We start from the raw sequence: 27414 nt of genomic DNA, 5'->3' as shown, positions 1-27414 counted from the left end.
CTACGACGAAGCATGATGGTGCCTACAAGAGATAAACTCTGACTTTAATAAAGATAAAACTTATTATGATTAAGACAGTAAAGTCTACAGAATCTAAAACCATGCTCTGATACCAACTGAAACGACCCGCCCCGAAACCCCCCCAGGCGAGTCTATCTAGTTACATCAAAACAGACTTAAAAATAATATTATACGTAAAGAATCTGCTGAAAATTCGACAGAGTCTCCTTTATATATATAACACTCCCAAAGTACAAATATGAATATACAACAAACTCCAGTGCTCAACATACTCAACCAAAAATACTGAGTTATATAATATACAACCCCAAAAGAACAAGATGACCAAGATGTCCCAACAAAAACATTTATATACTCTAGCACCATCACGTGGCCAAGACTCAAAATATATACAGTCGCTGGGTCGGTCTGGTGTACCTGCAACCTCCTGGTGAGGGGGGAAAATATAATAAAAACGGGGTGAGTTTAAAACTCAGTGAGATCAGTGAGTGGATAGTAGGTTTGAAAATTAATCTTTACTTTAAAAGAAATAAGCATATCCAAACACGGTTTCATTAAACCATAAGTGAGAAATCAGAAATAAATCATTAAATATTTAAATCAGATTACCAACCATAGAAATCATATCACCAAATCATATCGATTTCACAAATCTGAAAATCATATCTCATCATATCTCTGCATGCATAATCTAGTCCCCAAAGGACAAAAGCGCCCAAGCACACGGCCCAAAGCCTCTGTGTGTACTCAGACGGGCCCCAAAGGCCTCCTTATAATCAGAGCGCGCACCTCCCTTATTACCCCTCAGTTTGGCGGGCCTCCCTTATTACCCCTCAGTTTGGCGGGCCTCCCTTATTACCCCTCATCTATATCACTGTACTCATATTCACATACCTCTTTACCACATTTTAAATCATACCACATTTGAATCCACTTTTCTTAACTTTCAAATAATATCACACTTTATTCAAAATCGATACGCAAAATTATTAACCAAACATTTTCATATAATATCAACAAGTGAATAAAATCCATTTCGAGAAATCATTAAATCAGCACATTTAAAAATACTTATTCCGCAACCATGCTTTACTATCATAATTAACTCTAAAAATAAGTTTCGTATATTCCACTCACAGTGACGGTGTTCACAGTCGGTTATCGTCTACGTCCGCGGACCGGTTCTCGCTCGCGGATCCTCCTAAATCAAGGAAACGACATAATTATTCTCCGTAAATCGGAATTCCGACTAAATATATGCAATAACTCGAAACGAACATTTATCCATAATTAACAACTCCCGTGACGATAAAATTACTAAAATGCCCTTGAGTCCGTAAATCATTAACATGCTCCGAAATCATAAATCACCGAATTATCCTCGAAATCGTAATTACACCCAATTCACAATTCTATGCATTACTAAAATATCCACAGGCTCAGAAATGATAAAATTGCCCTCATAGTGTGAAATTACCAAAATGCCCTTGCCGGTCAACGGTCACCGGAATTTGGTCAACGCTGGCCAGGAAGCTCAAATCTTAAAGTGCCAATCACGCTGAGTTCAATGGTACCGGCGGTGAGCTCCAACGCGCGGCAACGACGCCGGAATCTAGCTCGACAGCCGTGAGTTCCAACAATCGACCGGCAGCAAAACGACGACTCTCGGTGCCTATGAATGGTCGGAAATGGAAGAGGGAGTCATGAGGAACAAAATCCAACCGGTGGTGTCACTCAAAACCGACGAAAATCTCGGCGGAGTAAAGTGAAGCAGTCGCGGGTTTCAAGCTTCGATCGCCGGCGTTCCGGTTCGTTTTCGGCAGTGAGGATGGCAGGGGAACGACGGTCGGCTTCTAAGCTTCAGATCGGTACCAAGCTCGGCCAAAACGGTGGTCGGAAACGTGAAATCCGTCCGGGTTAAAGTCGCGGGTCGGGTCGGATCCGGCGGGTCAAGATCGGGTAAGTTGGCAGCTTCTCTCTCTCTGCTTTGCACGTGCATGTGTTTTTCCTCTGTTTCCAACATATTCCTTTGCTTATAAACTCTTTCACCGCCTCATGCCATTTTACATTCACAGGTATTACACAGGCTATGGGTACTAAATTAAATTTTAGTACAACTTTTCATCCACAAACAGACGGGCAATCATAGAAGGTTATTCAGATTTTGGAAGATATGCTCCGAGCATGTGTCATGCAGTTTCGAGGTAATTGGGATACATACCTACCTTTGATGGAGTTTGCTTATAATAATAACTATCAGTCTAGTATTCAGATGGCACCATTTGAGGCTTTATACGGAAGGAAATGCAGGACTCTAATTTGTTAGGATGAAGTCGGGGAAAGACAATTGTTAGGGCCAGAAATTGTCCAGAGTACTAATGAGAAAATTAATGTCATCAAAGAAAAGTTGAAAGCAGCACAGAACAGACAGAAGAGTTACGTAGATAAGCGTCAGAGACCACTTGAGTTTGCAGTGGGTGATAAAGTTTTCTTACGGATTTCTCCTTGGAAGGGCATACTTCGATTTGGGAAACGTGGAAAGTTGAGCCCTCGTTACATAGGCCCATATGAGATTATTCAGCACGTTGGTCTGGTTGCTTGCCGTTTGGCTTTACCTCCAGAGTTATCACGAGTCCATGACGTTTTTCATGTTTCGATGCTACGGAAGTATTTTCCTGACCCTTCTCATGTCTTAGATGCAGAACCTGTTCATATGACGACAGATTTGACTTACGAAGTGGAACCCATTTAGATACTTGATCGGAAACAACATGTGTTACGTAATAAGACGATCTCATTGGTTAAAATGATGTGGAAAGGTCACACTACAGAGGAAGCCACTTGGGAGTGTGAGGAACAGATGAGAACACATCATCCGTATTTATTTCAGTCAGGTATGTACTGCTTGGAGGAATTTTAGAAGTTGGGAGGAATTATCATGCACCGCTTGGAGGAAAAAAGAAAAAAAAAGCCAAACATGGCAATCTTTAAAAGCAACAGCCAGCTGTATGCTTCATCATTTCAGCTGCCTGCTTCACCTATTTTCTTCATTAATTTAGTCACCAATCGACTTAATCAATTACCTTGTCATCTTGCTCAACTCGGTGGCTATATAAAGCACAAATGTTGAGAGTGCTTCCATTTTATACATCTAAAGTATTGAGAGTTAGGTTACTCTATCAGAGCGATGTAGCTAAATTCCGCCGGGTATGGAGAGATTTTTCCCCTGTTCAACTATTGCAATGATGATCCCAGCGAGTATTGAGAGTTGTTTCCCCTGGGTACTATTTGGTGCAGTTTGTGATGTATGTATGTATGAATTCCATGTTTGCTGATGTATGACATTCAATGTGGAGTTATGTCACATAATTCTGCATAAGCACTAGTACACTATATTATTATTATTATTTTAATATATATAATTACATCCACTCACTGAGCCGCAAAATATATATTATTATTTTTGTGGATTTATATCATTAAATTTTCAATTAACCTTCTTTCTTATTATATTTCTTTTCGACTCACTATCGGTCCAATTGGTTTATTGAGTATTAACTCAACAAAAATGAGTTGAGTGACAAAGATTTTTAAAATATTGTGCTAACCTAGTGAAGGTTTTTTCTCTCTCCAATTTTGTGAAAATTAAATAACAATGAAAAAATGGTTTTTGAGTTGAAATCCTTTAAACAAATAATTAAAAGAATTATAATTATAAGTGTACATTCTGAAACGATATTTAAGATATGTTGTTCAACGAGATTTTAATATTTAGGAAAAAAAAACAAAATGAATTGGGATTTTATTTAACTAGTCTTGTACATGTCGTTAAATGTAATTTTATTGTAGTGATTAAACTATAAATATAAAAAAGACGGGGTTTTCTAAGCATAATGATCAAGTGCCAATAGTGTTAAAGTTGTGCGTTGAATAAATAATTAAAAGCATGAACTAGTGCGGTTGGTAAGCATTAAAGAATTTAGCAAGTGCAGAATTGGTTGCTAACCAATTCTGTTGTTCGGCCACAATGCCCATTATGGCCATTATAAAATTAACAATTTGTTGAAGCCTAAACACTATAAATAGGCTTCATCTCATGAAAGTTCAATCATCCTAGAATAGTGAGCTTAATTTCAAGAGAATTGAGAGCAGTATAAGTAAGCTCTTCGAGAGTGTTGAGAGAGCATTTATTTGGATGTATTGGGTTATTGGGTTTTGACAATAGTTCCCAATTTTGTAACTCTCATTTGCTAGAAAAATTATCCTTTAATACTCATGGATGTAGGTATTAAGCCGAACCATATAAATTATTGTGTCATCTTTTCTTTGCATTCATATATCATAACATTTATTTTTTATTTACAAATTGCAATCACTGTAATATAGACAATTGCCCAACCCACTATTCTACATCAATTGGTATTAGAGCCAATGATTCATACTCGGGATATATGGTACTGTTCACAAATACAGTACTGCTCACAAATATGGTGGAGCTAATGGTTTGTACTTGGGTGTATCAAGAGATTGCAATGTAGTTGTGTGGATAAGTGCATGTCTAGAAAAGTTCTGTCAACAAGACGATAAGAGTCTAAGGAGTTTGGATTTTAAGTGGAATCATTGTAACCCCTCCAGTCTTTCCTGGGAACTTTCCTAGTACATTATCTATACAAATAGACACAAAGAAACTAGTGGTTTGGGTTAAGTGATTCAAAAGGATGGCAAAGACATCCTTATCATATTCGTCAGCGAGGACTACTGTGACTAATGTGAAGTTTGAATTGAAGAAATTCAATAGTACCAATAACTTATGTGGCAATATCAGGTGTTGGATGTCTTATGTTAGCAAGAGTTAGAGCTTGCTTTTGAAGAAAAACCCAACAAGATGGATGATAATGAGTAGAAAAAAAATCAACAGACAGTCATGTAGCACCATTCGCTTGTGTCTGGCTAAAAATTAAAAGTAATTCGTGATGAAACAGACATCAGAAAAGAAATTATAGAAGACGTTGAAGGATAAGTGCATGACGAAAAGCCTTGAAAATATACTTTATTTGAAGAAGAAACTCTATAGGTTCACGTATACACATGGCATGTCGATAAATGATCATGTGAACTCATTTAATAAAATATTAGATAATTAATTGAAATTGGATGAGACTTTTGGGGATGAAGATAAGGCATTGTTACTGTTAAATTATCTTCTTAATGAATATAATTATCTCACCATCATTTTGCTTCATGGGAAGGATAAAGTCACATTTGATGTTATATGCAGTCATTTGTATAAATGTGAAACTAGAAACAAAGACAAAAAAAAATGATAGAGATATAGTCGCAGAAGCATTGACAGTAGGAACTCGTTTATACAGCCGTAAACCTGGAAAAAGAGGCAAGTCTAAAGGACGACCTACAAAGATGAATGTGCTTTTTGTCGAGAGAAAGGACATTAGAAAACGAATTGTCCTAAACTACAAAAGAATGATAAGGGCAAGGCTATTTCTAATACATGTGTTGTTGAGCACGATGCTGAGGGGTCAAATTTCAATTTGGTCAGCATGAAGTGGACGTGTTACTTAGATAAGTGGATTTTAGATTCATGTTATACTTATCATATGTGTCTTAATAAGGGCTAGTTTTCTAGCTTCAATAAGCTAGATGGTGGAGTTGTTTTTATAATCATTGCCTGTAAAACCATGGGAATAGATTCAATTCAATTAAAGAATCATGATGGCTCAATCCAAGTCTACGTATCAAGCTTGAAGAAAAATCTCATTAAAGATCCTAAAATCTAAAGGGCTTACAATTACTCTGGTAGATGAATTTTTAAAGGTAATAGTTGATGCACTAATAATGATGAAAGGTACAAGAAAAAATAACTTGCTCTATTTCTAAAGGAGTACAATTATTGGATCAACATCAATAATTTCTGAAAAAGGATGTAGATTCAAAGGCAACCAAGTTATGGCATATGCGTTTAGGACATGCTGGTGAAAAAGTTTTTGCAGACTTTGGTGAAACAAAGCTTACTAAAAGATACAAATTCTTACAAATTAGAATTTTGTGAATATTGTATTCTAGGCAAGTAAACAAGTATAAAGTTTGGTTCAATAATTCATAATACAAAAGAAATTCTGGACTATATTCATAGTGAGATGTAGGATCTATCAGAGTAGCTTCTTTGGGAGGTATGTACTATTTTGTTACTTTTATTGATGATTATTCAAGTAAAGTATGGGCGTATTTGATGAAGAACAAGAATAAAGTTTTATGCACATTTTTTAAATAGAAAAAAGATGGTCGAGACTCAAACTAGTTAGAAGGTCAAAAGACTTCGTTTAGACAATGGTAGTGAATACAAGAATAATCCATTTTTACAAGTATGCCGAGATGAAGGCATTGTGCAACACTTCACTATTCGAGATACACCACAGTAGAATGAGGTGGTAGAACGCATGAACTAGACTATACTGGAGAAAGTTCTATGTACTTTGTCTAATATTGGATTGGGCAAAGAGTTTTGGGTTGAGACAATTGTATATGCGTGTCATCTGATTAACTGTTTTCCATCAACTGCAATTGAGAGAAAAACACCCATGCAAATATGGACTAGTAAATCTACTACTGATTATGATTCTTTACATGTTTTTTGTTCCATTATTTACTATTATGTAAATAAATCTAAGTTAGACTAAAGAGTAAAGAAAGTATTGTTTATAAATGTGACTACTGGGGTAAAAGGATACCGTTTATAGTGTCCAATTACGAAGAAGATCATTTTAGCAAGGATATAACTTTTGATGAATCTGCTATACTAAAATAAAAGGATTTAAAAGGAAGACGAGACCAATAGTACTTCGTAACAGGTGGAGTTTAAAAAGGTTAAAGTCGATCTAGCTAGTGTTGATGAGGTAGATAATGATTCATTATTAACCGAAGATGAAGAACATGTTCCACATGATCTTGATTCAATTGCATATAAAAGGTCAAGAAGACAAATTTTGTAAGCCTGCTCACTATGTTGATATGGTGGCTTATGCACTTCCAATTGTAGATGATGATGTCCTTCCACTTATAGAGAAGCAGTAAGTATTCATGCAAGTGTAGAGTAAAAGCAAGTAATAGTTGAAGAAATACAGTCTCTTCATAAGAATGAAACTTAGGAGTTAATTACACTTTCCAAAGAAAAGAAGGTAGGAATATGTCTTTCGGTTACCTTTGCTGCATCTGCAAATGCATCTGGTAATTGATTTGCAATTTGCTCCAAATATGCTATCTTTCGCTCTTCATTTTCACATTGGTTAGTACAAATATCTAAATGAGACAAAGTGAAAAATTTCTAAGAAAATCCATGCATTATTTCAGGAGGCTTTTCATCCTCCAATAATGAAAAATGTCTCGTCAAAATAATAATTCGTAAAATGTCAGTGAAAAGATCACCCGTTAAGGGTTCGAGTTATTTCATAATTGAAGATGAGTTGAAACCAACATAAATTCCCAAACGATATTGAAGTCCTATCTTTGTGCAGTGAAGGGCTTATATAGGAACATGCATAATATAACCAAAAGTATGTGGATGAGGAATGTCAGGTTGTTGACTCAGTACAAGCTATGATGGAGAATGTTAATGATAAACAATGGGTTTAAGATAAGCTAATGTCGCAGCATGTAAAATAGCATAACCCCATACAAATATTGGTAATTTTTTATGCATATGTAAACTTCTTGAAATTATTTGTAGCCACTTAATAAATGATTTGGTCAATCCATTTGTTTATGTACATGTAGAACTAAATGCTCAACACTGATAAATACTGATGTACAATAGTCATCAAACGACTTAGATATAAATTCACCAATATTATCCAGATGTATAGTTTTGATTAGATAATCTGAAAATTATGGACTTAATCTTATAATTTAGGTTGAGCGATCTTGCAATGCTGCAGGTGGACAACAAACAAACATATGTCTTTCATGCCAATGCATCAATCAAACTATAAAGTAACGAAATGATCCACTAGGTGAATGGATTGGTCTGTATAAATCTCCTTGAACTCTGTAAAAACGATGGAAATTCATGACCAACATTATAAGAGGATGGTCTAAAACAATTATATATATAAAGTAGGTTATTGTGTAACCCGTTTATTTTTTGTGTTTGGTTAATGTCTCAATATTTTGACATAATTATTAAATTGGTCGTGTTTAGGTCGATTTAAATTTGACAAGATGCAAAGCCTACGTGAACACAACTTGGTGACATGTTATCTAGCTCTATTTAATATGTCTAGTAGACTAATAATATTAGGATTTTTTAATGTATAAAATAATTTTTAAAATGTAAATTATTATATTTATTTTAATGATATATTTGTATTTATTATAAAAATTTTAAATAATTCTTTGGATTAAATTGATTTTAAAATTAGTAAAATATATCTATGTATTAATAATATTAAAATTATTTCATACAATATTGAGAACAATTTAAATTTTTTATGTAATTATTATGATATTATGTTTCTATTTATTATAAAATTTAGTTTAATATAATATAAGATTGTAAAGTGTTACATATTTTTATAAATATTGAAATTAATTTAAAATGCATATATTTGTTACATATATTTTAATATTATATTTCTATTTAGGAAAAATGATATCTATACCCACCACAAGAAAATAGAGTATTGGCTACAAATTCTATTGCAACAAAACTTACTTTATTGCTAAAATTCATATCTTGCAACAAAAATTAGTCTTTATCGCTATAGCTAAACAGATTTTATTCTTCTTAATGATGTGGAATAGGCAAGAAAATTAGAATATATGGCAACAAAATATTTTCTTGCCCTACGTTATGTTTGGCAACAAAAGTGTTCTTGTTGCCTAACAAGCTTAATGAAGGCAAAATATGTTTCGTTGCTCAAGTTTTTCCACAACAAACACTTGAATCAGTTGCAACAAATGAAATATTGCAAAAAGTTATGATTAGCGAGAAAATTTGTTTTGTGCTCTCAGAGTTTTTTGCAACGAGATTAATTTTGTTGCGCAAAGGTTAACAAAAATATTAAATTAATAAATGAAAATATAAAGATAATATAAAAGCAAACATGACTTTGTGGGAGGCTTTTTAATTTTTTATTTCCGCGCCCTTTATTTAATAAACCGCGTGCTAACCGAAGTAAAGTTTCCATCTCCAATTTTTTCTTAATTAAAATATTGCTTCTAGAATATTTCCACTTTACTCTTCGCTTGTTTCTTTTGCCCTGCCATGGAGTCATTCTCTCTACCCAAGCTTTAAGCCATTGAAGAGTTGTACTAGGAAGGCACCACTCAAGACAACGATTTCTTCAAGTAAATTTAGTTTTATTTTATATATTGGCCTGTTGAGTTTGATTTTGTTTAGTGGGTTTTGCTTTAATTATTTATTAAGTGGGTCTTTGTTTCAATTTTTAATTTGTTAAATTAAAGTTAATGGATTTTTCATGGGTTTTTCATGGTGAAGAACCCGAGTTTGTGGACAATAGTCAAATGAATGTAGGATCTATGCCCAGTAATAGGATCTTTCATGTTATAATTTCTTTGACAAAATTATAGTTATCTTGATTTATTTTTATGTTGATTATTAATAAACTCTAATGTATATTTTTAATAATTACTAGATGGGTCCTGGACATAGAGTTACCAAACGTGTAAGAGCAGAAATTGTTGTCGCATCTACAATTCCCCAATCTCAGCCTGTTATGCCCAGCCAAGAGTTTGTGCAAGGTGTTGTTACAACTCTAGAATTTGGTATTTAAAGAGTTTAATTGGTAGGTTTTGTTTGATTGACTATTAGTAAGTACTTATGATTATTAATATTCTTCATCTGTCATTTTTTTTAATTATAAACTGAGATATCTTTTTTTTCCTAAATTCAGTCAAAGTTTGAGATTGATTTGAACTTACCACATGTTCGTCGATGTGTGAATAACATTATGGGTGGGAGATATCGTGATATGAGACATTGGATGTATGATCATTACTTGGATTATCCATCCTTTGAAGAGGCACTTAAGCATTCATATCCAGGCATATGTCCAGATGATTGGGCTTGGCTTTGTCATAACATTTACAATTCCGCAAGTTTCCAGGTCCAATGATATTCATATTATGAACTTTAAATTGTCCAACTAGTTGTCAATATGCTTGTATATGTATCTTATTTTCCACTGTTATATTTTTTTAATGTAGACTCAATCTACCAAAAAAAAAGCTAATCGTGCTAAGCTCCCATATGTCCATTGTGGGGGATCAAGACCTTTTGTTAATTATCTTGAGGATGACATGGTTGATGGTGAAATAGAATTATTTCGCGTCACTCATTTCAGCAAGACAAAAGGTTGGGTGAATGAGGTGGCACACTTAAACCATGTAAGATGCTTTGTTGGAAACAAAATTTTTAATTTTATTATTTCTTATCACCTACATACTGTTGATGAAAGTTTACTCATTGAGTTTTTTTTTCTTAATTTTTCTTTCATGCTCTAATTAACTTTATTATTTGAAATATCAAATAATTAGATTTATAAGTATAACAGCAAGTTTCTTTTTTTTTTTCAATTTATACCTTAATACAAATTAATTCCGTGACCAATGGATTAAATTTCAACTATTTAATTAATAAAATTCTTTTTTTTCTTCCTTCATTTACTAACAAAGCTTTATGTATAGGACCAAATGGTAGAGATACAACAACAGCAACAAATAGATCCTCAAGAAGCAAAACCACTAACTCAAAGGGAAATATGCATTGAAGTACTTGGAAAGAAATCAGGCTATTTTCGAGGACTTGGCAACGGACCACGCCCAACTTCAAACCATGGTGTTGATACTTCTGAGGCTGACAGATTGCATGGTATTATATCTTCACAACAAAGTAGATTGGATTCACAAGATGTTGAGCTTCAAGAACAAAAGAAGACTATTGATCAATTGGAGTCCAGATTGTCCCAATTTGAGGGTATGATGCAGCAATTTTTTTCTTCTCAAGGATCCGTTTTTCGCTTTACAGATTCAGCTACTCAATGATTACTCATTTCAATGATGTCCTTAGAGTATCTTGAACTTGTTAGTATTTTGAATTGGTCATCACTTGATCTTTTTGGTTACTGCTGGTGCATGTCATATCTTTAAGTATTTGGAGTTTGGAGTAGTTGTAATTAGAGATCGTTTATAATTTTTGCTCATTACATTTTTGGGATAGATGACAATCCACTTTTGTATTTGACTATCATATGTGATTCTTAAAGTCAGTTTTGTATATATATATATATAGCTTGGATACTGAATGGGCCTTTAACTTTTAAATTAGTTCAATGACATTAATGATTTTTTTGTTAGATTTCTCAACATATATTTCTAGTTTATTATTGTCATGGTGGGGGAAAAAATTGGTATCTTTCCCAACGAACTTGGTTTGCTTCCTTTTATACCATGATATTATTAAAAAAAATTGTAGTATTTTTTAATGACAAAATTGATTTGTTTCTAAAAATATTTAAATATTTATTGCAAATTTGTAAAATTTTCAACATAAAGAAACAAAGTAGTTTTGTTGCCTAAAATGATCTTAGCTAACAAACACCTTTGTTGGTACACGTTTTTTTTATAAAATGTACTTTATTTCTTAGCAACAAATTAGTTTTGTAGTAAATAACTATATAGAAACAAAATAATTTTGTTGTGTAAAACTGTTTAGCGCAACAAAAATGTTTGTTGCCAAATTATTCTCTAAACAAGTTGAAGACTCCTTCACAACGAATCTGTTTTGTTGCGAAAGGAAGTTTGAGGCGAGAAATGTTTTGATATGTTGTTAAACATAGAGGGCGACAGTGCTAGGCCGACGACCGGGCCGACAAGCTTGTTTTTGTAGCAATAACCTATGGCAACAAAATTGGCACTTTAGGCAACAAAATCTTTTTGTTGCAAAAAGCCATTTCTGTTGTGGTGACCCCCAAAGTTTGGGAAAATAGTCACCGACGTTCCCAAGTTTTTAAAAGGAACACTAAGACCCCATTTTGACTATAATACCCTTTATCTCTATTATCTCAAAAAAATTGACTCTAATGTTTTATAATAAATAGAAACATAACATATATAGATGTGTGTGTGTGTGTGTGTGTGTTAAAATAATTTCAATATTTAAAAAATATTTCATTATTTTACAATCTATTAGATATATCTTATTTTGTTAAAGTAAATAATGTATTAAATAATAATAATTTTAACATTATTAGTATTTGAGAATTTTTTTTTATTGTAGAATGTATTTAATGCAAATATTTATTTAAAATCTGGACAATAAATGAAAATATAATATTAAAATAAATATAATAATTTACATATTAAATTTATTAAAATATTTTAATATTGTTGGTCTACTACATAGATTACGTTATTTGTATAATATTTGTATTTATTAAAAATTTTAAAGTCAATTTTTTTTGGAATAATAGAAGTAAAAGGGATAATGGTCAAAAGATGGTCTTGGTATCCTCTTTTTGAAAATTTAGGGGAGTTGGTGGCCATTTTTCCATACCATGTGGGTGTAGATTTCCTTTTCCCTTCTACTTATTATAAAACATTGTAATAAGTTTTTTTGAGTTAATAGAGTAAATGATATTATAGTCAAAAAAGGGTCTGTAACTATTTCTCCAAACCTTGTGAGAATAGGTGTCCGTTTCCCCAAAAAAATAATAATAATAATTACAACAACCACCGTAATAATTGAGACAGATAGTACTTGTTAAAATATAACAGTACAACAAAATATTTACAAAATTAAATTGTTGACTAAAATTATTTGGAATAAGAGCCATTTTCAATATGCTAAGTGTGGGCAAAGCATTGTTGTAGTGTAAGAAAACCAAATCAATTTTTAGCATGGATTTGAATTCGATGGCAAGCCAAAATCTACACTCTATATATACATGTGTGTGTCTCTGTGTGTGTGTGATAATCAATTATTTCATTATTTGGTTATAGGCTGACTTCTTATGTTGTCGAATCTGCAGTTGTACTTTGTTAAAAACTGATGTGTTGTATTATTTTGTAATAATTATAATAATATATTATCTCGAGTGAAAAATCAATTGATGCAGCAATGTTTCATATATTTGTGAAAATATATGTTTCCTTCGGCCTGTGTCAACCTTTGGCAATAGACGTCGTAATCTTTCCCGATTAGTACACTTGATGCATATTTTTTAATTTGAAGCTGAAATTTCAAGTGTTTTTAATGATTAATTAACAATGGCGAAGGAAACCAGGAGCACAATCCAAATCCAACATGGATCCTGGATCTCTTTTGAAAAATATCACTATTGTTAAGTGATATAAGACAACCTACTTTGTATAAAAATATGCACTAATAAAGTTTCCACGAAAGATTGGGATCACAACAACTCAGACTCTTTAGACAATATATATACCCATGGTGACATGATCCTCTTGGTGCACTTAAGCTTACTAATAGACCTTTTATACACTTATTACAAATTTATAACATAAATTGAAATTATATATATATATATATATATATAATAGTTTTCTGGTAAGAAATTTTAAAGTGCGGGAAACTTCGAAAAAACTTTAAAGAGACAAGTTGGAGGGAGAAAGACAAATCATACAACTTAGTATTGCCTAGGTTAGTTGTGGTTCTGGATTTCCTTGGTTTCTTACTTGGTGCTTCCTTTTGGTATTCGTCACGTTTCTAGGGGCTTCAAAGGGCAAATGTAATGGGTTTCCCAAAGTAAGAAGGTTCCTAAAAATCTCTACTTTAGATACGTGGCACTCCATCATAAGTTTCAGAAATTAACCATCAACAGGAAGTGTAGAACTACTCTATTTTCTTAGCTTCCTTCATCCAATAGCGAGCGTATTTAACAAGATCACACAAGATATTATCTAAAAGTGCTAAAAAAAACAATAAAAAAAACATAAATCATATTACATAGAAAAACTCGTCCTTAGCAAAACTGCCAAGACCAACCCTAAAAAAAAAAATCTAGTTTTATTCTTTTCTGTTACATCCATAATCAACTAGAGGACCACAAATATAATAATGAATAATATATATTCTGCATAAACTAACTACAGCAATATCTATCAAATTGATGTTTCAGAAAACATGTCCTATATTATAAAAAAATAATAATAATATGCTCTTTTTGGTTATTCTTTGTGAGGATAAAATTGCAACTATAAAAAGGGGAAAACAGGGGTTTGATATTGCTGAATTTGATGTAATCAACTATATACTTACGGATCTTTGAAAGCAGCCAAAGACCAAGAAAGGCTGTCATGGTTCATGCACATTAGAACTATAGTTTCAAAAAAATAAAATAAAAAGTGGTTTGAAAGTTTCGAATTAAAAAAATGATTATACGGCATCTACATGTTGCTACCAGCCTACGACTGCGTGCCGGCGGCTGCTTTAGCATTGGTCATGGAAAAATGATATGCAGACTTTTAGGGTAATTTTAAAATTAATCAGATTAAATATTTTTAACTTTTGTTAATTTTTGCTTGTGATAGAGATGGGGTTGAAGTTGGTGGCCATCCTACGAATACTAAAGCAACCCCAGCCTGGTTGGAAAATATTGACACCAGTAGTCAACACAGGTAACTTGTTTGTTCCCTTCTCGAACATTAGTTGACCCTTCAAAGACAAGGCTGCTTCTACAGCCGCCTATCAGGCAGCCTCCACAGACCGTGCCTGCATCCCTCGATCATTGTCGTCGGGACGGTTATTCTTTTGTTCGTGCTGTCATACCATGATAACAAGCAAACTGACTCTGATAACAACTGACGAAACGAAAGGTAGGAAGTGTTTTCATCATCATCATAGTTAAACAAAAAAAAAAAAAATGTAATTCAACAACCGTGAGTATAAAATAGAAGCCACAATGTATACTCAATAATAAAACTCCTGTCATTTGTTATTAAATACACAACGATTATTAGAAGCATAAAAGAAACACAAGCATAGAGAACGGTTTTGTTCTTCTTTTCCATTTGTTGACTGTTGGCTGTCTGGCAGACGGACGTCTTCTAATGGATGGTGTGTCAACTTTAGTGTGTCTGTTGCCGGTAGCCCTGCATACGAAGCCCATGCCTTTAATTTAGGGAAAATATTATTTACACACAAATTTGTAAATAAAATAAAATGAGGACACTTGTTCGAAAAGACAAAATTAATAAGAGTAATGATGGAGTCACCATCACTTATACAAAGAAATGTGTACAAATTGATCTGCCATGAAGAGATTAGTTATATAAAACTATTATATGATTATTTAATTAAAAAATAATAATTGTTATCACTTTTTAGTCTATCTTTTCATGTCGCATAAGTTTGGCACACTAATTTATAAAAAAACTATTTGTAATTTTATCATTATTGATCAATTAATAAAGTGAATTAGTTTATCTTTCAGTGATTTTGTGCATTTTTATGTGTAAATAGTGTTACTAAAAAAAAACAATGACTAGTAGAAAACTGGAAATACATATATAAAGTGTACTAGAGATGATATAATTTTACTATTTAAAATAAATAAATAAATTCTAGTATCTATGGCAGCTTGTGCTTGTAGCCCGGTGGTATGAGGCTCATTCTCTTCAATATTAGTGAGAGCAGATTTTTGAGCTTTTTACTTATCTAGAGTCCTATAAATTTTAGTGATTTAAAATTGTATATATCTCTAAAAAATTAAAAAAAAAAAAGATTTCTCAGAAAAAAGAAAAGAAAAAAAAACTCTAGTACATAAGTTTGCATTGTGTTGTTAGACTTGGAAAAGTCTTGACAGTGATTGGATAGACTTTTATTTGTTTAACAGTTATCAGTAAAGATGTTACTTCTGATAATATATTTTACCAATTATTTATAATCAGCAAAGATGTTACTTCTGATAATAAAACACTCATTGATTTAGAAAAATTAATCATTTGATCATCGATCTCAATGGATTGCTTTGCAATCTTCATTATTCTTGTTTAATTGCTGCTGTCTTCTTGATATTAGCATCCACTTCTCATTTACATATCTTAACTAAAGCTTTAATTTCTTTTAATTTCTCCATACTTCAGGCGAGGATTTGATGATTTGCGATTGTGTGAGAAGAAAGCCATGAAGCAGATGTGGAGGGTTGTTATTTTTGTGGGAATTATTTTTCAGTGAGGACAATTTCATAAAAGTAATTTAATAATGAATCAATTTTATAAAGTTTCTTAATCTTGTTTAATAAGAACTGGAGTTAATCTTAAATGTTAATTGTTCGTTTTGACAAACATAGTTCTATGTGTATGTGACTTTTAATTTCTGTTATTTCCTTTTTTCAGATGTAACTTTGAACATTATTATAAAATATTGGTTGTAGAAATTTTTATTTTTAACTAAATGATATATTTTTACACTTGCCCATTTACTTTTTCTTAATAAAATTATAATGATTATAGACATTAAAAAATTAAATACCACATGCATTAAATAATGAATTACTGAAAAATTGTTTTATAAAAAAACTCTACCACATATATTTTCACTGTTCTTATATTTTCAAACAAATAACTAAACATATTTTACTGTTTTTATTTTTTATATACTGTTTAAAAAAATTACCGAAAGCCTCTTCAATTTGGGAACATCACATCAAAAACATATTTTACTTCTTTAAAATAAATATAGAAAACACCAATTGGAAATTAAATGATACCAAAGGCACCCTTAGTGACTGCAGTCTCTACTGGAGTTTTTTTTTTAATTTTTTTTTAATCTCGTTATTCTTGGCGATCACTCTAGCAGCATTTAACCAAAGCATGCATCCAATTTTTTTTTTTCTAGCTGATCCTTCTAAGTCTTGCCTACATTGATTAGTTTGAACTTTTGTAAAGCATCAACACAAAAGCTTATACGATTGATAGTGGTAAAATGAACATAAATTTGATTTTTACTCATTCATTATTTTCATGCGACATCATTTTGTTTATCAAAATTGGTATGAGAATTTTTTTTTTTTATGTGTAATCTGAATCTAAATTAAAAATAAAATAAAATAAAATAAGAAGAAGAGAAGAAAGGAGATTTTGATAAAAGGGTAATCGACAAAGTCATTATCTAAGCGACAATATTTTGTAGGGATGTTTGTGAATCGGATTTTGCGGATTAAACATCAATTCATATTTGATCCACGATTTTGCAGATTGTAAATTTTTAATCCAATCCATGCATCTGTGGATTTGATGTGGATTTGACCCAATCCATATCCAATCCACCATTTTGCGGATTGGTTTGTAGGCTAAAAATATTTAATTCCGTCCTATCCATGAACAAACTAACTAAAAGAAAATTAATATAAAAATTATTTTTCTACCGATCAAATTCAAGATAAAACAAGATTAAAATAAATTAATTGCTTAAATAAAACTAGAAAATACATTCAAAAATTTCAAAATACAGCACACAAAAAAAAAAAAAAATATCTCATTTTTGTAGATCAGTATATGAAAATTAACTGCTTAGGAAGTTATATTTGTTTATTTAATTATTATTTTTAGATTATTATCAGATAAGATATAATATGATGTTAATGCAACTATATTCTAACTTATTTATTTATTAGTAAGTACTAATGTCATATTCACAAGTTTAATTTTTTTATTAAATAAATATTTTTTTGCGGATTCGCGGATTTACAAAAGTAAATATCCAGTCCACCGACTGTGGATTTCCAAATTTTTAATCTAATCCAATCCATCAATCCACAGATCGGATTTGTACGGATCAAATATATTGAGCAGATCGAATTGTATTCTGAACACCCCTAATATTTTGGTCATTAATTAAAATATAAAAAAAAAGTAATTTTAACGGTGATTTTATCACTGTTTTTTTTTTTTTTTTTGCACCCTCTTGTTGAAAGCACGGGTTCTAATTTGTGTTGTAGCTGCTTCTAACTCATTCCCTTGAAAAAGTAATATGTCTCTTAGTCCAACAACATGTTACGAATCTTCCCTGTGCTTTCAAAGTCCATGTGAATAATCAGCACATGTTTACGACTCTTCCCTGCTGACCTGAAGTCATCCTTGGCTTTTTCCTAAATGCATGAATTTTACACGTCGCAACATTTGGAATAATCATTTGATCGATCTCAATGGATCGATTTGCAATCTTCATTATTTTTAATGCCTTGGTGTCTGCTGTCTTCTTGATATTAACACTCACTTTTGGTTTACTTAGAGGAACTTCAGCTCCTTTTCTCGCCTTGTTATCCTTGTCGATTGTTCTGGCAGCAGTGGCCATTCTAGGCTTGATTTTCTATTGTGCGAGGAGAAAGCCTAGAAGCAGAGGTAAAAGCTTCTCATTTAATTGCACGATTTTGAGAGTTGAATATACGTACATACACATACATAATGTAATTAAAACTTTAATTTCTTCACCATTCAGGGGAGGATTTGATGACGCTTGATTTGGATTTGAACCTGAAGGCCAACAACGTTAACATAGAGCTTCCTGTAAACAGTAAGCAGACAAAAAGAAGCAAAAAGAAGGAAGTTGATCAACTGCCCTTATTCAGTTTTTCCAGTGTTTCTACTGCAACAAATAAATTTTCCGACGCAAATAAGCTCGGAGAGGGTGGCTTTGGACCTGTTTATAAGGTACTACAGATATCATTTTCTTTGGAGCAATAATTTCATTTTTAACATAACTATAAATTTACCATCTTCAGGGAGTGTTAAAAAAAGGAGATGAGATAGCTGTGAAACGGCTTCCAGGAAGATCTGGACAAGGATTGCGAGAGATGAAAAATGAAGCTTCGGTGATAGCCAAGGTTCAGCACAAGAATCTTGTTAGGCTTTTGGGCTGCTGCATAGATAAAGATGAGAAGATTCTGATCTATGAGTACATGCCTAACAAAAGCTTGGACTTCTTTCTTTTCGGTTAGCTATTGCGTCTGGTTCTTATTCTTACATATTCCTTACTTCAAATTTTATTCATACATTTGTTTGAACTACTATTTAATACAAACTTATATATCAAAAATTTATTTCAAAATTTATTTAAACTAGAATTTAGCCCATATTACATTTCCAAATTTTATTCTTTAATTTATTTAAAATAGCATTTAGCATTTAGTTTAAGATTAAATATCAAAATTTCATTCAATAATTTATTAAAACTTATACATAATATTAAATATTAAAAGATGCTGCATAGATAAAGATGAGAAGATTCTAATCTATGAGTACATGCCTAACAAAAGCTTGGACTTCTTTCTTTTTGGTTAGTGTTTTGCAATTTTTTCTTATTCTTACATATTCCTTACTTCAAATTTTATTCATACATTTGTTTAAACTACTATTTAATATGAAATTATATATCAAAAATTTATTTAAGCTAGAATTCAGCTTATATTACATTTCCAAATTTTATTCATTAGTTTATTTAAAATAGCATTTAGCATTTAATTTCAGATTATATATCAAAATTATTCAATTATTAATTTATCTTGAAATTGAATATCTAATATAATATTCAATAATTAACAATATAACTTTAAGAAACAATCATACTTTTTAAATAGTTTTTTTAACTTCCTTAAATTGAATTTAATATGATCGGGTCCAACACTAAAACAAACACAAAATATAAAATAATTCAATCTAATCCAATCCAATCCAATCTTAATAACTAGTCCAATCCAATCCTTTGTTTTGCAACAAACCTAATATAAAAGAATATTTTGCATTTACTATTTCATTTAGCTATTTTCAAGTTTAATGATTAACATCATCAAATAATCAGATTTAAAAAAATAAAAAAAATTAAGTCACTAGATCAAATTACATCAGATTATGTGGTCTACATTTTTCTTGTTTTCATGCATAATGACATATAGTCTTTTTGTTGTAAATTAGATCCAACCAAGCGAATGTTATTAGATTGGGTAACACGTGTTCGGATTATTGAAGGGATAGCTCAAGGGCTTCTTTATCTTCATCAATATTCCAGAGTGCGAATTATTCATCGAGATTAAAAGTTAGTAACATCTTGTTAGATAAAGATATTAATCCCAAAATATCAGATTTTGGAATGGCAAGAATTTGTGGAGGAAATGAGTTACAAGCAAACACCAGTAGGATTGTCGGGACATAGTAAGTAAATGACACAAATCAAAATTAAAGTGATTAATTAGTTATGCGTGAATTACTGATTATTATTAATTGATTGTTGAATTACAGTGGTTATATGTCCCCTGAATACGCAATCCAAGGAATATTTTCAATTAAATCTGATGTGTTTAGCTTTGGAGTATTGTTGCTCGAGATTGTAAGTGGCAAGAAAACCACTGGATTTTATCGAACCGACTCTCTCACTCTGCTAGGTTATGTAAGTAACAAAAGCTGTTGCACATATTCTTTTTATATTACTTAGGTGAAAATATATATGAATTCAAAAGTCATGCTCAGGTGTGGACACGCACAATGCGAAAACGTTTGGATTTTTGCACCTGACTATTTTTAAACTATTCTCTATATCGAGTGTAGGACTATCTAATAACATCGTATGGTTGTTTAGGCATGGGATCTGTGGACAAGCAACAGGACATTGGAGTTGATTGATCCAATATTAGAAGATGAATATTCCTCCAAGCATATGCTTTTAAGATATGTGAACATAGCTCTCCTTTGTGTACAAGAAAGTGCTGATGATAGACCCACCATGAATGAAGTTGTATCCATGCTGACAGATGAAGCTGCAGCATTATTTCCTCCGAAACAACCTGCTTTTTCATATGTAAGAAATACAGTCACTTCAACATCGTCCACGGGCAAGACAGAAGATTGTTCAATCAACCAAGTAACGATTTCACTTTTAGAAGCGCGCTAACTTTTGTTTTAATGTGTGTCGGGTCCTTTTTTGGGAAATGGTTGCAAGGATTTTTCCTACAGCTGCAAAAGATTATGCAAGTTAATTCATACAGTTTGGTTAGGTTGCTATAATTACTCTTCTGATCTAATATTTGAATTAAGTACACCAAAAGCTTGAGTGCTAGCTGTTATCCTTCTTTTCCCGTTCATTTTTTACCGTGCACGTGTCTTTCAATCAGTCATTATAACTAAATGTAATAATGCGAGAACCGAATTCAATCATAAGTTGGCTCTTCTTTGGACCAATAAAATCAGTATTAAATGTTAGCTCTAACCTTACAAGACTTTTCAAAGTCTACAGGTCCCGCAAGCAAATCAAAGTTGGTTTTGAAGCAAGGACGAATTGCATTCAGTCAATTATTAGATTTTTTTTATTAAAAAAAAAAGTGGAGGGATGGTCAAAAATCAAATTAATCTTTTATTTTCTATTTTCTCTAAAATTCAAACTTAATTAGGCGATCATCTAAATAAGAATACTTGAAAACTACTGGCTAAACTCCTGAGACTAATTATTAGATATTATATGGAGTAATGTCCCTGATTTTTATTGGTTCAACGGGTCTAATACTAGAATCATTCTGATCTGATCATGTCCTGATACTATCATGATTCTTGTATATAAAAAGCCAGGGAGGAACCATTATTTTCGTTCAATGGGATAAGAATCAACAAACTACGAACTTGTGGAGGCCAAAATCAACAATTTGTAAACCGAGGGAGTGAGAGTATAAGAACATATATAGAGTCCAAAGAAATGAACTAAATTTCAATTAATGTCCTTATCTTGCTATGAATTATATAATTATAATTACAGAGAGACACTTTTAAATAAAATTTGGACACAATATTCTGACCATTAAATTAAAGCTAAGCAAGAATTAATATTGAAGTTGACATGCCTTTTTTAAGTTTTAAAAACCAACAAATTAATGTAGCAGATCTCCATATAATAAGAAATTATTGATCATATTTCTCTCTCTTGCTTAACATATTCTCTCTTTTATATATGCAAAATTATTTTGTCCATCAAAATTCGTACCAGAACATATTTGTTTCTACGTGAATATCTATTAAAAATAAAATAAAATAATAAGGAGAGAAGGAGATTTTGGATAAAAGGATGATCACCAAAATCACTATCAAAACGATTATGTTCTAGTTGTTAGTAAAAAGAAAAAAAATGACATGATTTGAATGGTGATTTTTATCACCACTTTGCACTTTGTTCAAATAGCATTACACGGGTTTTGATTGTTTAGTGTTTGCTCCTAACTCATTCCCTTAAAAAATCATCCTGATTTCAAAATCCAATAATTCAGGATTAATTTCTTTGTCCAACAACACGTTACTATTCTTCTCTTCTTTCAAATCCATGTGAATAATTAGCGCACGGTGCTTACGAGTGTTCCCTGCTCACCTGGAGTCCTCTTCGGCTGCTTTCTAATTAATTAACTTGGGCTACCTTTACTCTGCTATATTACATATACATTGCAACTTGCAAGTTCCATTCCTTCTCTGTGTTTCATTTCAACTACTATTAGACCCAATCATGAGATCAATTTTACTCTTATCATGGCTTTTCTCGATACCCTTTTTAGCCAATTATTTTGGGATGCATATGGTTTGGGTGTGTAGCCAATGTCAAGGTGATAAAAAATCGCTCCATATTTGACGTTGAAATAAATAGTTTATGTTTTATATTGAATTATAAGTAAATTACCTCTTGCAAAAATATGAAATACTGAGGCTGGCGATGTGCCTTGAAGAGCGATCTTTTATTAAAAAGATATAATGGAATTAACAAAATAGATATTAGAAGGATTTTTTTTTGGAAATTCTACATTCTTTGAAATGCTGATAAGAGAGAGTTTTAAGAGAACCCCAGACTTTTCAAGAGAGTGCTAGGTAGTATTTGGATTAGCTCATCCACACAGAATAAACATTCACAAGTTTTATTTTATGGTCCATTTTCTTATAAATTTTAAAAAGTTTTTAAGTCGATTATAGTGCCATTCAAAGCAACAAAGACTAATGAGGCTGCACCAATATTAATCTCAGCACAGTGAGTTCTCATACTGAACGCCGTTCCTGCTTTGATACCAACTATTAGGAATCTATTAATTGGTATAACTCACCATTAACAAAACCACAACTTGCAATAAAATATTGCCCATAATTCGTGTCTACGAATTTAGATTATTATTTTCACTCCAAATAGAATTCAGGATCACAACAAAGTTAATAAACCAACAAAAATAAAGTACAAAGACATGGTTCATAACCACCATCTAATCTGAAAAATAGATCAACCAAAATAATGTGTATGCACTCCTCTTCGCGGATTTCATTTTAAGGAATTTTCTGCAGTAGAAGATTTAGTAAGTTAGTAGATACCGTTAAGTCAGGTTGCTGTAGTAACTCATGTGATCTAATAATTTTCACTTGTTTTCTACCAGGGAAATATAAGACTCCTACTCTTCAATTTTTCAATCTTAACCTATTCATGTCTGCCAACATGTTACGACTCTTCTTTTCTTTCAAAACCGCGTGAATAATTAGCGCATGGTACTTACAAGTCTATCATGCTGACCTGAAGTCCTCCTCGGCAGCTTTCTAATTAGTAATTAGTTAACTTGGGCCAGCACTGCTATATTATATCAGTCTATATGACATATACATTGCAACTTGTAGGTTCCATCCCTTCTCTGAGTTTCATTTCGACTACTATTAAACCCAATAATGAGATCAATTTTACTCTTATCATGGCTTTTCTTGAAACCCTTTTCAGCCAATTATTTTGGGATGCATATGGTTTTGGTGTCTGGCTAGTGTCAGAGCGATAAAAAATCGCTGTTAATCCAGATGAAGTACAGCTTCATATTTGACGTTGATTCTACTCCACCTGCAAAAATGAGTCAGTGGAGTGAAAGCACCGATTGTTGTAATTGGAACGGAGTAGATTGTGATGAGGCTGGTCATGTTATTGGTCTCGACTTGAGCGCGGAACCAATACTCATCGGCAGTCTTGAGAACGCATCTGGCCTTTTCACTCTTCAATATTTGCAGAGTCTAAATTTGGATTTCACTCTCTTCTACGGATTCCCTATGCCATCCAGGTTGGCCAACCTCACAAATTTGACTTATCTGAATCTTTCTCAGTGTGGCTTCACAGGGGGGATTCCTACTGAGATTTCAAGCCTGTCAAGGTTGGTTTACTCTTGATTTGTCAGGTCGTGAGCCTATAAGCGGATTTTCCTGGAGACTTGAGATCCCAAATTTCAACTTTTTTCACAACTTAATAGAGCTTAGAGAACTGTACCTTGATAGTGTAGATTTGTCCGCCTCCAGAACTGAATGGTGCAAAGCTTTATCATTTCTGCCCAATCTACAAGTTTTAAGCTTGTCCGGCTGCGATCTTTCAGGTCCAATCAATCACTACCTGGCGAAGTTACGGTCACTCTCTGATCTGTACATGTCGCACAATGCTCTCACAGGCTCGATACCATAATCTTTTGAGAACTTGAAACAGATTGAGTCCTTAGACCTCTCAATGAACAACCTCCATGGGAAAATTCCTGCCCAGCTTGTAAGCCTAAATTTCCTATCGGTGCTAAATCTCTTATACAATAACTTAGTAGGAAAGATTCTAACAGGTACTTAGCTCCAATCATTTTCACCAACTTCTTATGAAGGAAACAAAGGATTGTACGGACCTCCTTTGACGAATGACAGCCAAACACGTCCTCCTGAGTTACAACCTTCACCGCCGCCAGCTTCAAGCAATGAAATTGATTGGTTCTTCATAGCCATGTCAATTGGATTTGCAGTAGGCTTCGGAGCAGTTGTTTCACCTCTAATGTTTTCCGTGCAGGTAAACAAATGGTATAACGATCTTATTTACAAAGTTATATATCGGCGATTCCGTGTGTGAAGTGATTTATATCTCTCCTTTTGAATAATCATGTAAGCTAGCTTTTGCTTTGCTCTTATTTCATAGATATTTGAGATTTCGTTTCTTCTCTGTTTGATGAAGTTAATAAAGCTGACAATAATTTGAAATAAGGGCCTATCTATAACTTTTACTGCCACAATCTTTATCTCAAAATTGGCTCCAATTTTGGCGCAATTCATGCACAATATATCTTCGAGAGTCCATACTAAATTAATATGTGCAAGACTGTACATGATTCCAACTCCAAGCTAGATCCATAGCCATTAATGATCATATTCCATTTGTTCACTTCGGAAGTTTCATAGAGTAGAAAGAAGAATTCAGAAGATAACTTTTGTAGAAATGAGTGAGTTATGAGTGCATCTAAGAAATAACCCCAAAAAGGCTTTCGGCCCTTGTGGCCGGTTGAGTAGTTTGTTCAAAATATTAATTTATGTTGTATTTAATTGTTGGAATGAGAGTAGGAAGCATGAATTCTTCCCAGTATTTTATTGCTTATTTAAGGAGGAGAATAGAACTCTTATTCGGTGGATCTCACTTATCTTTAGAGTAAAGAGTGGGATTCTCACTTCTATACGGGCCACTCTCACCTCTTCCTTTTTTATTCTTTCTTTATCAAATATAATAAATTTTGCATTTATTAAAAATAAAATATAATGAATTGGCATTTGATGTCATTTGTATTGTCAATTATTTTGAGTTATTGATATTGCACAATTTTTATATTGAATATAGTTGTACATAAATTTTTTGACTTTAACAATATTTTCTTGCCAACTTGCGTCTCAGTCATTAGCCAACTGGTGAACTGCAACTCTTCCAAGTCCTCTTAATTTTTTCTCTCCTAATTAAAAATTATGTAAAGATATGAATTTTCTCTATTGATTTTGTAGGTAGAACAAATAACCTTCCAGTATTCATAAGATAGAAATCTAGGTTGTGCTATATTAGAAATGATCTACATGGTCTATTAGTAGACATCTAATTGTATAATATATATTAATAAGGGGAAAAACACGTCTACACTTCCATTATATGGGAAAATAGTCACCAACACTCCTAAGTTTTCATAAAAGGATACTAAGACTCCACTTTGACTATTATACTCTTTATCTCTATTATCGCCAAAAAAATAGACTTTAAAATTTTTAATAAATAAAAATATTATATAAATAATGTATTTTATTTTTTTAATAATATTTTTTATTTATTGTAGAGATTTTAAATAATATGAATGAATTGGAAACGATTCTTCACAAGCAAAGAAAAGTTAGCCCTTACATGCAAGGAAAGACTAACATTTATAAAGAAGGAAAAAGCAACCTTCACATGGAAAGAAAGACAAAAAGATGGGGGGAGGGGGGAGTTTTAGTAGTAAATAACACTAATTAATAATTAGTAACAGTGACACCAAATATAATAAAATTACATGAAACTAAAATAAATTGAATAGAAACAAACTCAATATCAATTATCACAATGCAATTAGTAAGTGTTTGTTTGGTACGACTTATCGAATGGTTATAAGTATTTTTTTAATCCCATAAACTCAATCAAATTTTTTGTTATTGTTTGATTTTTTTTTTTTTTAGTAGAACTTTTCAATATTAAATAAGATATTTGGTATGTACTATCAAAAGCTCAAAATTTGAGCTTTTGACAGTAAATGTTAATTTTTTTTAAATATTAAAATGTTTAAAATATCGTTAACTTATTTGACAATTTTATTTCATTATTTTCATAACCTAACTTTAAAAAACTTACATATTAAAATAATTTTATAATTTTTAATAAAACTTTACATTGACAACCAAACAATTAAAATTTTTGCATAAAATCTCTATTTATAAAAATTCTAGTGATAAAAACCTATTCAAATAAACTCAATTTAAAAAGCTAAATATGACTAGAATTTTTTTTAATATTTAATTGTCGGGCTGAAGGATCGGAGTCGGACTTTCTTGATATACCCCTAGCCCGACCCCGATCCGGCTCAATTTCGAACACCTTAAGTCCTAATCCGACCCGAAGCCTAAAAGTGGAGCCGAAGCCTGGCTGGGCCGGGCGCTCACTTTTCTGCCATCCCTATCGGCAACGCAACTCAAGCCTTGCCTGGGTGGTCGTAGTTTTTGCGCAGTTAAGTTAACAGGCGTTGATTCAACGCTACGCGGGGTATGCGCAGAGTCTTAACCTACGCCCACTACATTTCTCCTCTGTCCTCTCTATAAATAGCTTTTCTCTTTGCTTTTCGTTTCCCTCTTCTTTCAAAATCATCACCGAATCAACAAATAATCTTTCACTCTGTCACTCACTAACAAAATATCACGAAACGATAAAAAATTAGCAAGTTAATAGCAAATTAACTGAACTGCTTCAAGCAATAATGGCTACTTTCGGTGCTGCTGCCGTTGCCACCAATCAAAACCCTAACAAGTCAATCGAGGTATACTTTATTTATTTAT

The 27414-nt window shown here is 32.2% G+C and overlaps 2 protein-coding genes, 1 long non-coding RNA gene and 1 pseudogene across 10 annotated transcripts in view; 3 read left to right on the top strand and 1 right to left on the bottom strand.

Annotated features, from left to right (window-relative positions):
- Window positions 1–214: 214 nt before the first annotated feature.
- LOC102611489 (uncharacterized) lies at window positions 215–2004 on the bottom strand. Its single transcript, XR_008050648.1, has 3 exons — window positions 1499–2004; window positions 1159–1222; window positions 215–448 (listed from the first exon to the last, which is right to left on the bottom strand). It is a non-coding gene; the product is annotated as an uncharacterized LOC102611489 (long non-coding RNA).
- Window positions 2005–9150: 7146 nt separating this feature from the next.
- LOC102610879 (uncharacterized) lies at window positions 9151–11352 on the top strand. Of its 6 annotated transcripts, none has more exons than XM_052431617.1 (5): window positions 9199–9381; window positions 9690–9795; window positions 9948–10160; window positions 10261–10440; window positions 10741–11352. In XM_052431617.1, exons 3-5 carry the CDS (start codon window positions 10005–10007, stop codon window positions 11095–11097), a joined length of 693 nt encoding a protein of 230 aa, XP_052287577.1. In that variant the 5' UTR covers window positions 9199–9381; window positions 9690–9795; window positions 9948–10004; the 3' UTR covers window positions 11098–11352. The 6 variants fall into 6 exon arrangements, 3 of the variants coding, with proteins under 3 accessions (XP_052287577.1, XP_052287576.1, XP_052287578.1); XM_052431616.1 differs by having other exon boundaries at window positions 9690–9839; XR_008050716.1 differs by lacking the exon at window positions 10261–10440 and having other exon boundaries at window positions 9151–9381; window positions 9690–9839.
- A 6750-nt stretch (window positions 11353–18102) lies between these two features.
- Window positions 18103–20966, top strand: LOC102608454 (G-type lectin S-receptor-like serine/threonine-protein kinase CES101; annotated as a pseudogene).
- Window positions 20967–26988: 6022 nt separating this feature from the next.
- LOC102614624 (protein RAE1-like) overlaps window positions 26989–27414 on the top strand; it is a 51873-nt gene continuing 51447 nt past the window's right edge. The window contains exon 1 of one of the 3 annotated variants that reach the window (XM_052444292.1): window positions 26989–27395. In XM_052444292.1, the coding sequence (XP_052300252.1) occupies window positions 27336–27395 (60 nt within the window). In that variant the 5' untranslated portion in view covers window positions 26989–27335. The remainder of the gene's footprint in view (window positions 27396–27414) is intronic. The other 2 variants (XM_052444288.1, XM_052444290.1) reach the window with 2 other exon arrangements.

This window comes from Citrus sinensis, chromosome 7 (assembly GCF_022201045.2).
Source record: "Citrus sinensis cultivar Valencia sweet orange chromosome 7, DVS_A1.0, whole genome shotgun sequence".
NCBI classification, from domain to species: domain Eukaryota; kingdom Viridiplantae; phylum Streptophyta; class Magnoliopsida; order Sapindales; family Rutaceae; genus Citrus; species Citrus sinensis.
Note: the sequence above shows the minus strand (reverse complement) of the source record. Positions and strands in the feature narration are given on the sequence as shown.